At 32.2% G+C, this 12,044-nt stretch overlaps 2 protein-coding genes across 2 annotated transcripts; both read right to left on the bottom strand.

Moving 5' to 3' along the window:
- Nucleotides 1-1,552: 1,552 nt before the first annotated feature.
- TRIADDRAFT_52466 (uncharacterized protein) lies at nt 1,553-3,890 on the bottom strand (the record flags this gene model as incomplete). Its single annotated transcript, XM_002108179.1, has 5 exons — nt 1,553-1,835; nt 2,035-2,278; nt 2,409-2,636; nt 2,802-3,276; nt 3,378-3,890. 5 exons carry the CDS (start codon nt 3,888-3,890, stop codon nt 1,553-1,555), a joined length of 1,743 nt encoding a protein of 580 aa, XP_002108215.1.
- An 882-nt stretch (nt 3,891-4,772) lies between these two features.
- Nucleotides 4,773-11,595, bottom strand: TRIADDRAFT_52465 (uncharacterized protein; the record flags this gene model as incomplete). The annotated part of the gene is made up of 20 exons (XM_002108178.1): nt 4,773-4,853; nt 5,324-5,378; nt 6,188-6,283; nt 6,402-6,421; nt 6,519-6,594; nt 6,727-6,799; nt 6,946-6,989; nt 7,069-7,139; nt 7,217-7,253; nt 7,464-7,467; nt 7,727-7,790; nt 7,862-7,936; nt 8,009-8,153; nt 8,238-8,354; nt 9,599-9,650; nt 10,353-10,425; nt 10,569-10,665; nt 10,755-10,840; nt 10,940-10,996; nt 11,503-11,595. The coding sequence occupies 20 exons, from the start codon at nt 11,593-11,595 to the stop codon at nt 4,773-4,775; spliced, it is 1,416 nt and encodes a 471-aa protein (XP_002108214.1).
- Between the last annotated feature and the right edge of the window lie 449 nt (nt 11,596-12,044).

Genomic DNA, 12,044 nt, shown 5'->3' with positions numbered 1-12,044 from the left:
TGGTGTAAACGTTTCTTGTACCTCATATCTATGAGCTGTAAACTTAAATAATTTCCCTTAACCAATTAAAAAGTTCCTATACCAGACATTAAGATTCTTCAGATATTTTATTAGCTTAGCCATAAAAGATTATTGCGATGACGTTATTTTTTTATTTTCTATATCTTTTCTTTGGATCGAAGTATCTTAGTTAAAATAGAAAAGTAACCCGAATGTTAGAGCTTAATTCGCTTTTAATATCAATTTATCTACATTATCAAACTAAAAGCATTTCCAAAGTTTTCTTAAAATCAATTTAAGGCAGAGTGTTTGCATTAGTCGTAACATAAACTGCAAAAATATCTGCTACTGTATTATCAAAGACTGTAACTGTATAACTATCATGATTTAGTTTTTTTAGTATTAAGAATAAGTGCGTACGACATACGTGTAGTATTTGAAGTCGTTTGATAAATATATTCCTTCACTGGTAATATGCAATATTATATGTACATACTCTTTGAGATAAAGCATAAACAAGATCTGTATATAGTTTGATCGCTATAAAGGTGATTGATTAAAATAAATAAATAAATTAATGAATATTGTTAATAAGGATAAATGAATTTGAGGTTTATTTTTGATAATACTGATGATATTGGGTTCAATATAAGAATCTATAGGTCGATTATCTTTAGATCAGCATATCAACAATCTATGTTGCTTAATATTAATTTATAGGTAGTACCAAAGTAATTTTCAGATTTTTAGAAGAGAGTAATATATATCTCACCTAAATCTTATTTTATTTTATGAATATTTGCAATAATTTACATTCAGCACTTAAGTAGTACTGTAGTGTACAAAAATATCGCCTGCTATCTGCGGCATATTTGAAAGATACAATTTCAACTTTCGTCAACATAGTCAAAAATAATAGAACAAACGATCAAATTTTTGTCAAAAGCTACTTTAATTAAAGTACAGAATATGATTAAGTGATGAATCATTGCAAGTAAAGCAATATTGATGCTGTAAGTACTTAACTAGGCTACTATAATAACACTCAATAATTTTGCTGTAACTTTTTGGCCATGTATACTAGTTATAAAAGTAAAGCAGTAGAATAAAGAATACTGTACCGGTTAAATAATGTTGTGCCTTACGAGGATTAAAGGATCTAACATTACATATTTAAAATCTTCTATTGGAACTCTACTAAAAATTTTGTGTCAATCGGTTAAGAAAGCTCTTACGCAACCAACATGTCTCAAGGTTTCTTTGCATAATATCTATTATTCGATTTAGGAACTCTAAAATTAGTCCGCTTTGAAGGATTTCGCGATACTCTGCTTATTTAATTTATTCACAATTTTAAAAATTTTAATAAATTATTAAATTGAAATTATGTATCATTTAACACTTAAAGTCAATATATGCAACACCTCTTAGTTAATTTATTGATATTTAAGGAGAAATTTCCAGAAGTCAATGATCAGTTATATATTTCTATGAAAGAAGAAATGCTTTTATGGACTTTTAATTTTGAAAATTTAATATAATAGGTGTGCTATCATAAAACGTAAGATTTTCTTAGTTCTAATCCACCATACTGTATATAACTGAAATTTTTCCCCGTAACATGTTCATGTTGCTGCAGATCATGTCTCCGATGATTTGATTTTATCCCTGAACCAATGCTGGAGTTATTGTTAATGACGGCAAACAAACCATTATTCGAAGACTTTGACAAATTATTTATATCAAGGTAAAGACGCACTTTGCTAACAATTTGTCCCGGCCAAAATGAATCATGCCGTGGCCGATCGACAAGAAATTTGTTTATGGGAATGTCACTATTCGAAAATATTAAATAGATTGTGTCACGTAGTTAGTATTAGTGAAAACTTAAGTACAAAGTAATTTTACTAATCGCATCTAAGATAACCAAAGTTGTACGGTATCATACTTCACTGATTACGGTATTAGTTAATTAAATAAGTTCAATAATTTTATAAAGTAGCGTATAACTTGTAACAGAGGTAAGCTCCTTACCGTATAATTTTTTCAAACTCTTCAAATGTCATCCAGCAATCGGTCTTACACTGAATTTCAGCTAAACCAGTAGACAGCTTCATAGAATCTTTTGACGGGGTTACGTAACGTTTTGGTGGATAAATACGTTCAATGCCAGACAACTTCGGCTTAGTGACTTTCTTAGCCTTCTTCTTTATTCCCATTAATTGATTATACGATATTAAATCTGTACCACCTTGCCTTATATCCCCTTTACACGTGGCTACAGGTTTATCAAACGGTTCTAGCAATACTGAGAACAGAAGCCTACTATTATTTTTTTATTCGTATAAATAGAGTTAAGCCCACAGCATTACTTTAACATCAATGTTGTATTAAATAATATTCTTAACCTCTTTTTAAGAGTTCCTTTGAAAACAAGACGTTTCCTTGTCGGCATAATTCTATTGCTTTGTTATACTCTTCCAATAATTGTTTCTTTTTTAAGTAAACTGCTTCTTTAACTTCTCCAGTGATTGTTGTACGTGTAGCTTTTTGATATAATTCCTTATAGTTTTCTTCTTCTATAACTCTGAGCTTTGCTTCCTTTCTTGATCGCTTATCTTTCAATTGTTTTTCTTCTGCAACAGTACAAAGTAAACATGTTTCTTTATCAGTTTTTTCCGATTTTGTTTTGCTGCAAGAGTATTCTTATTGACAAAAATTTAAGTTGCGACTAAATTAGTGGGCAAGAACTCTGAATAGTTTTAAACTTGCCTTAGATATTTAAGTACATTTTAACTTACCTGGAGTGTTATCTAAAATTATAGATATATGACGATCAGACGGCGAAGGTAATGTAAGCTTTTGGGAGCCATCTTGATTGCTACTGGTTTCAAAAATTTCATTTGCAGTTTTATCACCTTCTTCTGATAATAGTGATAACAGAGATGTAGTAGTTGACCTACTCCGTTCTCTAGCTTCGTTTTGAAATTGTTTCAATCCATTTATGAATTCTCTATAATCTATCTCTCCATCCCCATTTACATCCAAAGCTTTCAAAAGAAAATCAACTTCTTCATTTAATATTGGAAATTTATATTTTCTTACGACATTTCTCATTTCATCAGCACTGATTTGCCAGTTCTTATCTTTGTCTACAGAAGCGAACAACTCTAAAGGTCGGAGTTTCGTGCGACGAAGATACGAGGCAATACGTTGTAATATCGGAAACAGAGCATCTGCCTCAGAGTCATCTGGTAGACTTGGTGGATTGGATGTCTAGGAGAACGAATACGTACCTTCTGATTAAATCTAGTATAACAAACTTTTAATACAGATAATCTCCTAAGCTAAAAATTGTGATAACATGGATAGAATACCTTTTCACTAGAAATCAGAAATGATTCCGTATTTGCAATTTTTTGTTTCCTTGTCTTTCTTAGTACTCTTGTCTCAAGTTCGGTTTTGTGTTTACTAGAAAGCCAGCTTTCATTGAGACCCATGTTATTTAAATTAGTTCTCATAGTCATTCTGTTTTGTAACCATGATGTGTAACTTGTGGTCGGTGAAGTTAATTTTGTGATTGGATTTGTAAGATAAGTTTCATTGTTAGCGCTTTTAAGTCCTCTTGATTGATCGTATGTAACATGTGGAGGAATATTGCCTACAGACTGCTGACTCTTTTTAATATCATATGGAGCATTCAGTATTCTAGTTCGTGATTGAGATCCCCAAATAGCGTTACCAATTCGAAATAGCTTCGAATCTATCATATTTCGTTGCTTATAGTAACGAGTTTGTTCGGAAATTGGTAATTTGTCTATTGGAGTGCGGTACAGCCGTTTTAATCCCAAATCTTCGTTACTTGGGGGCCTAAAACTTGTGTACGACATGTCGCTATATGTTTTAATACGGATATACAGTATATTTTATAGTGAGTATCCTGAGGTAGATTGTGTCTAGATGTAAAAGAATATGGATTACTATTATATTATAATCGTTATGATGTTCTGTAATACGAGTAATAAATATTACCATGCAGTGTAAGTTGGGTCGAGTATGCTAGGTTCTATGATTCCTGTAAGCCACGATATAGGTGCATAATACCATATTCTAGGGTTTCCATCTTGGGACGCTTTTCACAATTTGTGTATAATTGATTAGAATCCAAATTTTCAAGAACGTTGCCTTAAATTATCACCACAAAAGAATTTATAATTATAAACTATTACCGATCGATTTTGGACTACCGTAAATAATATAAATCTAAGTTCCACCTTAATGTTGTGAAATAAAAGTTACTCTATATTTAATGAACTATCCGACCGTAGTACAAAAAAGTTAGAAGATATACGAAGCGTATGGCAGGTAATACGGCCTATAGTTTAACAAATGTTCTGTTACCATGGCAACTGTTTTAAAATTAGTTCTATAGGTTACACAGCAGGTTTAGGCTTTATTTATTGATATGCATTTGATGGCTATAATACTGTATTATTTACGATTAACTCGTAATTTTCATTGTAGTATCGGGAAATAACAAGCCCTAATTACGGTGCTTCATTTAGGATCTATTAACACAGCGAATTTGTAAATAATACCCGTATATCAAGCGTTGATTAGTGTGGAGTAAAGAGATTTAATATCACTAGTGTTTCACCCTTAAAAGTGGATTGCATTTCATTTCAACACGGAATAATATATATATTATGAACGTACCAGAACATACTCTTCATACCAAATGTTGCAGTGTAAGCTGTTGTAATACTTTAAGACTAAAGGAGTAAGCTTAGATGCACGATAACTAAAGTACACTGAGGAATGAGAAACAATTTATCGAGAGAGCAACCGAGATCCTGAATATTATACGCAAAGCAAAAATTCAATTTAAATGTTAGATATTGGTATCAGGTACTGTATTTGTACGTTAGTTTAAGTTATAACTTTTCATTTTTAAATATTTGAACAGAAAATAACAACCCTATTTACGTAAGACAACATCTTGTAGTTCAGTGATATAATAGAAAGAGTAGAATGTAGAAAGTACAAAGTACATTTAAAGTCTAAGAGCGATAACCGAAATGAGAGGGAACAGAGTCTACATTATATACATTAGTTATATGTAGCAGAATATATAACCTTAACTGAACATAGCAAAGGAATTAAATTTGTTCATGACATGTTCAGTATGAAATATCAATGACGTACATCTAAAACAGGCTTCATTTAATACGTATATTGAATATTCAAGCTGAAATACCACGCCAACGTGATATCATTCCGAGTATATGCGCACTGTATCTAGAAATATGATATTGACGCATACCTTCAAATTAAGATCCATTTTAGCCCTCATAAAATACTTGACAGGTATTCCTGATCTTTATTAACAATTTAATATTTTACATTACATCAACTATTAAATGTGGAGACAGCTTGATAACATTAATTATGAATCGCCACAATCTTAAGTGTTTATAATAATATGAAACATATTATTATTGCAATAATATTAACGTAAAAGAGAAAACTTCGATTAAAATTATAATAATTTTGTATATTTAGGGAATATTTCATAATATAAAAATCGTTTCACTAACAGTTAATGGTAAATGATTATTTCTTCACTGCATAATTTCAAAGAATTTGATGATAACAAAGATACCGAGTTAGGTTAATAGTTATAATAATTCAACTTTAGAAAATGATACTTTTATAGTCTAAATTCAGATATTTGTACTACTATTAAATTTACGATTCTGATCGTTGTGAAAGAAAATGATAACCCTGCTTAAATATTATCTTGATTCTGTACACCAACTGATGGAATGCTTCAAAGGAAAAATACAGTTCACCATTAAATATCCGTATTTGATAATTACTTCTTCGTTATATTTTCATAACCTTCTATTAAACTGAGGTTCCTCTTCCTCCTACAATAGATACTACACTGGAGCTTAATTGATCAAATATGTAACCAGAAACTGATGATTGTCTTCTATACGTAATAGTAGATTTATAAGCGTCTATAAATAATTTCCTGACTTTATCTAGTCGCTCTCTCCTTATAGACCTATCCATGAAAACAAATTAATTTGTTAATTCTTAAGCGAGCGTTTGTGTACACATTCGAATGATTGTAATTATTAGCCAATTGCCACATTAGAGAGATTCTAACTACTATACTTACAGATTCGCTACGAATCCTCCAAATTCATTTAAAGGCTGTGGGCTCACGGCTGCTGCCGAGGTACTTAAATTACTGGTCTCCGGTATAAATTGCCAACTGTAATTAATAGATAATATGAGCCTCGTAAGCAGGAATTATTGCAGTAGTTATGAGTTACATCACTTATATTGAGTATAAAATTCTACAGTCTGTTGCAGTTATAACAGTACTATACCTATCACAGGAGGATGACAGCTGATTTGTGAAAGAAAGTAAAAGTAAATTTTAAGAGACTGAATAACGATATTACTTTCGATAGACAATTAATCTTAGATGCTACGTTAAGTAAAACCTCTTTATAACAATTATAGGGGTTACTTCCGCTAGCAATATAAACAGGATCGCTGGATTCATGTCCTTTCAAATCTCTAAAATTTTATTTTCCAACGGGGAACGTAAATTAAACGGAATTGATCTGCAATAATTCTAGGGCTTCTTTTTGTATTGAAAAGCCGATAATGTTAAATACGTATTTGATATCATTGTATAGGAATAACTACCTGGATAATAAATTTTGTGAGTAGCCGCAGTGCTTGACACCACCTCGATCGTTCGCAAACCTAGCGTCAGAACCTACACCGATGTAACAGGAGTTCATATGATATTCATGATTTTTTGGAAAGAGTTTACGGTTATTGTAAGTTATAGATCACATAAGTAAGGAACAAAGACGATGACCTCTTCAACACAATTATAATAATATGTAACTTAATGCTCACATCTGATATCGGTATTTGAGCGAATAGGAGAACCTGGCGGTAATCTATTACAAGGGTTTGTATTTTAATTAGTCAATCAATTCTCTATGTATGCCATTAACATTTAGATATGTTATGAAATACTTTGCAGCACAAGGCTTCGAGAACTCTTCAGTGGTAATATATTGCAAAAAGTCGAAGCAGAAATAAAAGATCTATGTACAAAAAAGTTTAGTTCAAGAAACGATTAATGCACACTTGCAGCTTATTCTATTAGACGAAAAAAACTCACATCTTCGCCTTTATCAAGCCTTTCAGGTAATTGATGCCTATAGAAAGTTAATTTAATCAGAAAAATAAATATTTAGTCTGTGGCTTGAATTAAGGTTAAATTCTAAGAAATGTACAAGGTAAAGTTGAAATCGAAAAAGACGCAAGGGTATTAATAAAACTAATATTTAATTACCCAAATAAGAGCCAATCGTATGCAACCGTGATATATAGAATCTCAAGACAGCTTAGGCTTTGGTGTATCTTACCATCCTAAAAGGTGTAAAACATTATTGTGTATTAGAGAGAAAATATTCTATAATCAACGATATACTTACGGCCCAAAGTGATAGCCTCACAAGAGAAATAAACAATGGTGTTCGATCCCATCCAGATATGCAGTGAATTAGAACTCCAGAATCATCTAAAAAATGAAACTGTCTTAATAGATACTACAAATATAATGAATTCGCTGATTAGAAGCTAACAATTGCAAGTTGTAACGATATGTACTTCCATATTGCCTACTTACCTTGCTCGATACAGGCAAGTATCAATTTCAGGTAGTTCTTTGTTAGAGTTAGTAGATCCCAGGACTGTATTTCGTAGATAGTCATTAGTTAACAGTATTTAAACACAAATATATTATTACTTTGCAGTTTTTTACCTTATACGTGCTCCAATCAATATCAAATGCTGAAAGAAATTCTTTTGGTATGTCCATTATTGCATCAGCGTTAGACTAAATTAAACAGTGGAAATTGTCTATTTTAGTTTCAGAAATATTTGATGGGGGATAACGGATTCCAAATACTTGATTCCAATCAAAGAATAAGTTCTTAGAGTTGTAGCTTCGCTCTTTGTACTCGCGAAAGAATTCGCATCCAGGGTACGGTAATGGAATAATCGAAAACTTATCGTAGCGATGTTCTTTATCCACTTTTTCCGAAGAAGTAACTCTGTTAATTATTTGAGAGTTATATGGCTTATATTAGTATTGCTACCATTAGTTGATATTTAAAAAATCTGAAATTACAACGCACTGAATCCCAAATTTGACTTTCTTATTTTCGATCATTAAATCAAATATTCTGTTGACGGACAGCTTCTCTAACAATTTTATATCAAAACCACGAATACGATCACAGAAATCACCATTCCTGTCGTAATGGCAATAAAGAAGAATTCCAATAAATATAGCAAAATGTGGTAAGAAAGGTATGATCAGGAACACAAATTTGTGTTGCTCAAGATCAAAAGATTACATATAGGTATTCAGCACGTAATAATAACACGTAATAATGTGCTACTATACATAGCCAAATACTGATATCCTAAATAGTAAGTCTTAGATCAACTAAAGAATTTCCAGTTGGTAAGATAGGTATAACATTGATCGCTAGTAAGGAAGTAAAGAGCCTACTAAACAAGGAAATCACTAATAAGAGAAGTACCAGAGAGTAATGAATGTAGAACTAAACTGTTTAATTTGAAACACTTTGGGACATTTCTGGGGGAAGAAGAAACACAGAATAAGTAAAATTATCAAAATTTGTTGTCTACAAAAAAAATTCTACTTGGTAACTCGCAAAGAAGTGCAGTAGTAGACCCAATTGATTATTTACGCGGAGAGTAAAAAATATGAACGATAAGATTTAGTATAATAGTGATAGAAAATTTGTCAGTATTGTTTAGCGTGTTGTTGGGTTACTTTTAAACTATAAAATGCTCACATTTGGAAAAAAGTCTACTGTACGATATCAATAGAATAAAACTGACATCTTTAATGTACGTAGAACATTACAACGTCGATACTGGTGAATAGTAGAGATCTTACAGAAGTGTAGAAAGCCTCCCTAAAGAAGGCGTTCAATTATGCATCTATGCAGTATCATTTTGAGCTTGTCATTAAATTAGGTAGTGAAAAATATTGCACATAACTGATATACAGACATACAGATTATTGTACGTAGGATATCGATACTACTGAGAAAACGACATTTTACAAATTAAAATAAAACGTGTAATTAGTTGTAAAGGCTCATCGGAATAGCCTCAGATAATGTAAGAGGATAACTGTATGTATTTAGAGGTTCACTATATGTAGGTAGTAATTATAACGAAGAAAACTTAGTATCTATAACAATCCGTCTACTACGTATCTATTGAAAGTTAAGAAAAAGTCTATCAGTTTGAAACTTCTCAATAGAATTTACACAGTATTATAACGTAATTAGTATCGTTTGGTTTCTAGTAACACAACTTCCTACAGACATATATCGATCATTTTCAGAATCAGTTAATATTTACATTACTGCAAATGATCGAATGGTAGGTAATACGTGAGGTAGACCAAAAGATTTATCTTATGACTTAATTAAGAGTAAGAAGATGAAACACATACCGAACTGATGATGTCATCGATCGAAGTGGGCTTGGACCTTGGTATTCTCCACCTGTGTTACAAATTTAGTATGTTACATTAATTAAGGGTTTGCATTAATGTGCCTTGGATGAATTCGTATGCAATGAGTGGTTTTATTAAAGTTCAGGGGTGCTTAGAAGGTCATGGCTAAGTGCATTACGTGCTGTAAGTCTAGCTATACATGTACTGTACCACATTGTGGATGTAATATTAAAGCAAGAGTCTTAGCATATATGAACAGTATTGCATTGGTGTCGCAAGATTTTATTGGCTTTATATCAAGAAAATTGAGGACTAATATTATTGTACATGATACAAGTGCAAAGCGAGTAGGTTTGGATTGCATAAATTGTGCAGAATCCGCAGAATTTTTTCGTAAAGTATCATAGTTTAACATCGTAGAAGCACCTAAAATTCACAGTACAGGAGAATATCATTATTCGCGAATACGATAGCTTGTGTGTATACTATAAACCAGGTTTAAATTCTAAGGATTCATCAAATATTTCGACTGACGCCGAGAAATTTTTTGATTTGACACGACAGTAAATAGTGCTTAATTATTATTACTCAATACCAGCATAACTGTAAATGTTAAGGCATAGAGACAAGTACCTGATCAGGCTGGTTGTAATTCGTGTATATATATATATATAATACAGTACTGCATACAGAGTAATGTATATGCTCGTATACTCGCACATGTTCGTAAACTAGTAAAAATTTTTCTTACCAAGATAAACATCCCAACTGGTTCTTCCGTACATTTCAGCAGCACTGGCTAGTGTAGAACTGCGGCAGATTTGCTGAAAGTATACCACACAACACCGTACATGTACAATAGCAGATTAGATAATAAAGAAATAAAATTTGCAATTTAATAGCAGTAAAATCGAAATTGCCTAAAGGAGATTCCGTGATTGGGTAACAAAATATTGCTATAATTTACCTTCTTGTCATACAGTATGACTGGTACAACGAAGCGTGATCTACATCTTGCGAATTTGGCATTAGCCATTAAATCTCTAATCTCCTCGGTATTATCTCTACATATTCATATAGGATCATCCAGCTTTTAATAGAATAGATCAGCTATTTAACCACTATACTTATCACATAGCGCACGTTCACTAACGTTTTTTGGGATCTGCATTTTGACTGCAGCAATAGGATTCTGGATGGATAGTGACCGCATAACTCTCCACCAAAATTATTGATAATCTGATTTATTTGAATTAAAATAGTGCACTTAATTACCTATAACGCACAGTTCATAAATGATCTTATAAATCATCCAAAATAAAAATCAAATATTCCTACCGTCACTCTGTAATCTAATTTACATAGATGCTTGCACCTCTCTAATGCAACTCCGGCCTATAAGGGACATTCGAGGAATAATTTATTGTTCGTATTTACGTGCGCGCAGATTAAAAATTGACGTATTAATTTCATCATATAGCATTGAATCAAGTTAATTTACACGTATTTAAGTAAACAAGTAAGAATCGAAATACAAAATTTTATTATTCGCTGTACGAATACTGTACTTGTATAATGTGTTCTTTACCGTGATGATATTTTCTTGCAGTTTGCCTTTGCAAAAATACTCTAGCACTGTACTACCGTATGTATATTTAAAATCCGTGTTGATATCTGTTATACGGTGTACTGTATATTACACAGTGTATAGCTGGTATGCTGTACTGGAGTACTGTTGTAGTGTTGTTACATATTATTACGTAATCGTAGAGTAGATGAGGGTTATTTTGATCGTTCGTTATATGCTTAGTACAGATTCGAAAATTTTTAAGTTTGAGAAAATAGATAGTGCAGCAATTTCAGATCTATAATAAGTTACATCGTTACTCTTATGATTTTACCGTTACATCGTTATCCTTGGTCTTGTACGAATGATTAACGAAGGAGGCAAGCAAATCTAATAGCTCCGATTGAGTAATATTACTTTCGGCCATTCCGGATGATGTCTTCACTGGAATACCTTTGGTCAATAAGACCTTGGCCTGTACTCTGTATAGCACCGTACAGTACAGTACCGTAAATACAGTACAGTACAGTATACTGTACAGTATTAGGTAGAGTGACTGTGGCTGATGATCGTCGCAGGACTGCGTACTGTACCTTAGATCACGTCTACTGTACTGTACAGTACAGTACTTCTTTTTTCATAGTTTTCATACAGTACTGTACTGTACTGTACACTGTACACTGTACAGTACAGTACAGTAAGTTGTTGTCCATAGTACAGTACAGTACTGCAAACACTGCTGTGTACAGTACAGTACAGTACAGTGCAGTAGAGACCCTTAGCGTACAGTACAGTACTGTACAGTACTGTATAGCTAGTGTTGATAGTACAGTATTGTACACTGTACAGTACTGTAGACCACTAGATATAGTACTG

Source organism: Trichoplax adhaerens, genomic scaffold (assembly GCF_000150275.1).
Source record: "Trichoplax adhaerens TRIADscaffold_1 genomic scaffold, whole genome shotgun sequence".
Classification (NCBI taxonomy): Eukaryota; Metazoa; Placozoa; class Uniplacotomia; order Trichoplacea; family Trichoplacidae; genus Trichoplax; species Trichoplax adhaerens.
The sequence above is the reverse complement of the archived record's forward strand: the minus strand, read 5'-3'. Positions and strand labels throughout refer to the sequence as shown.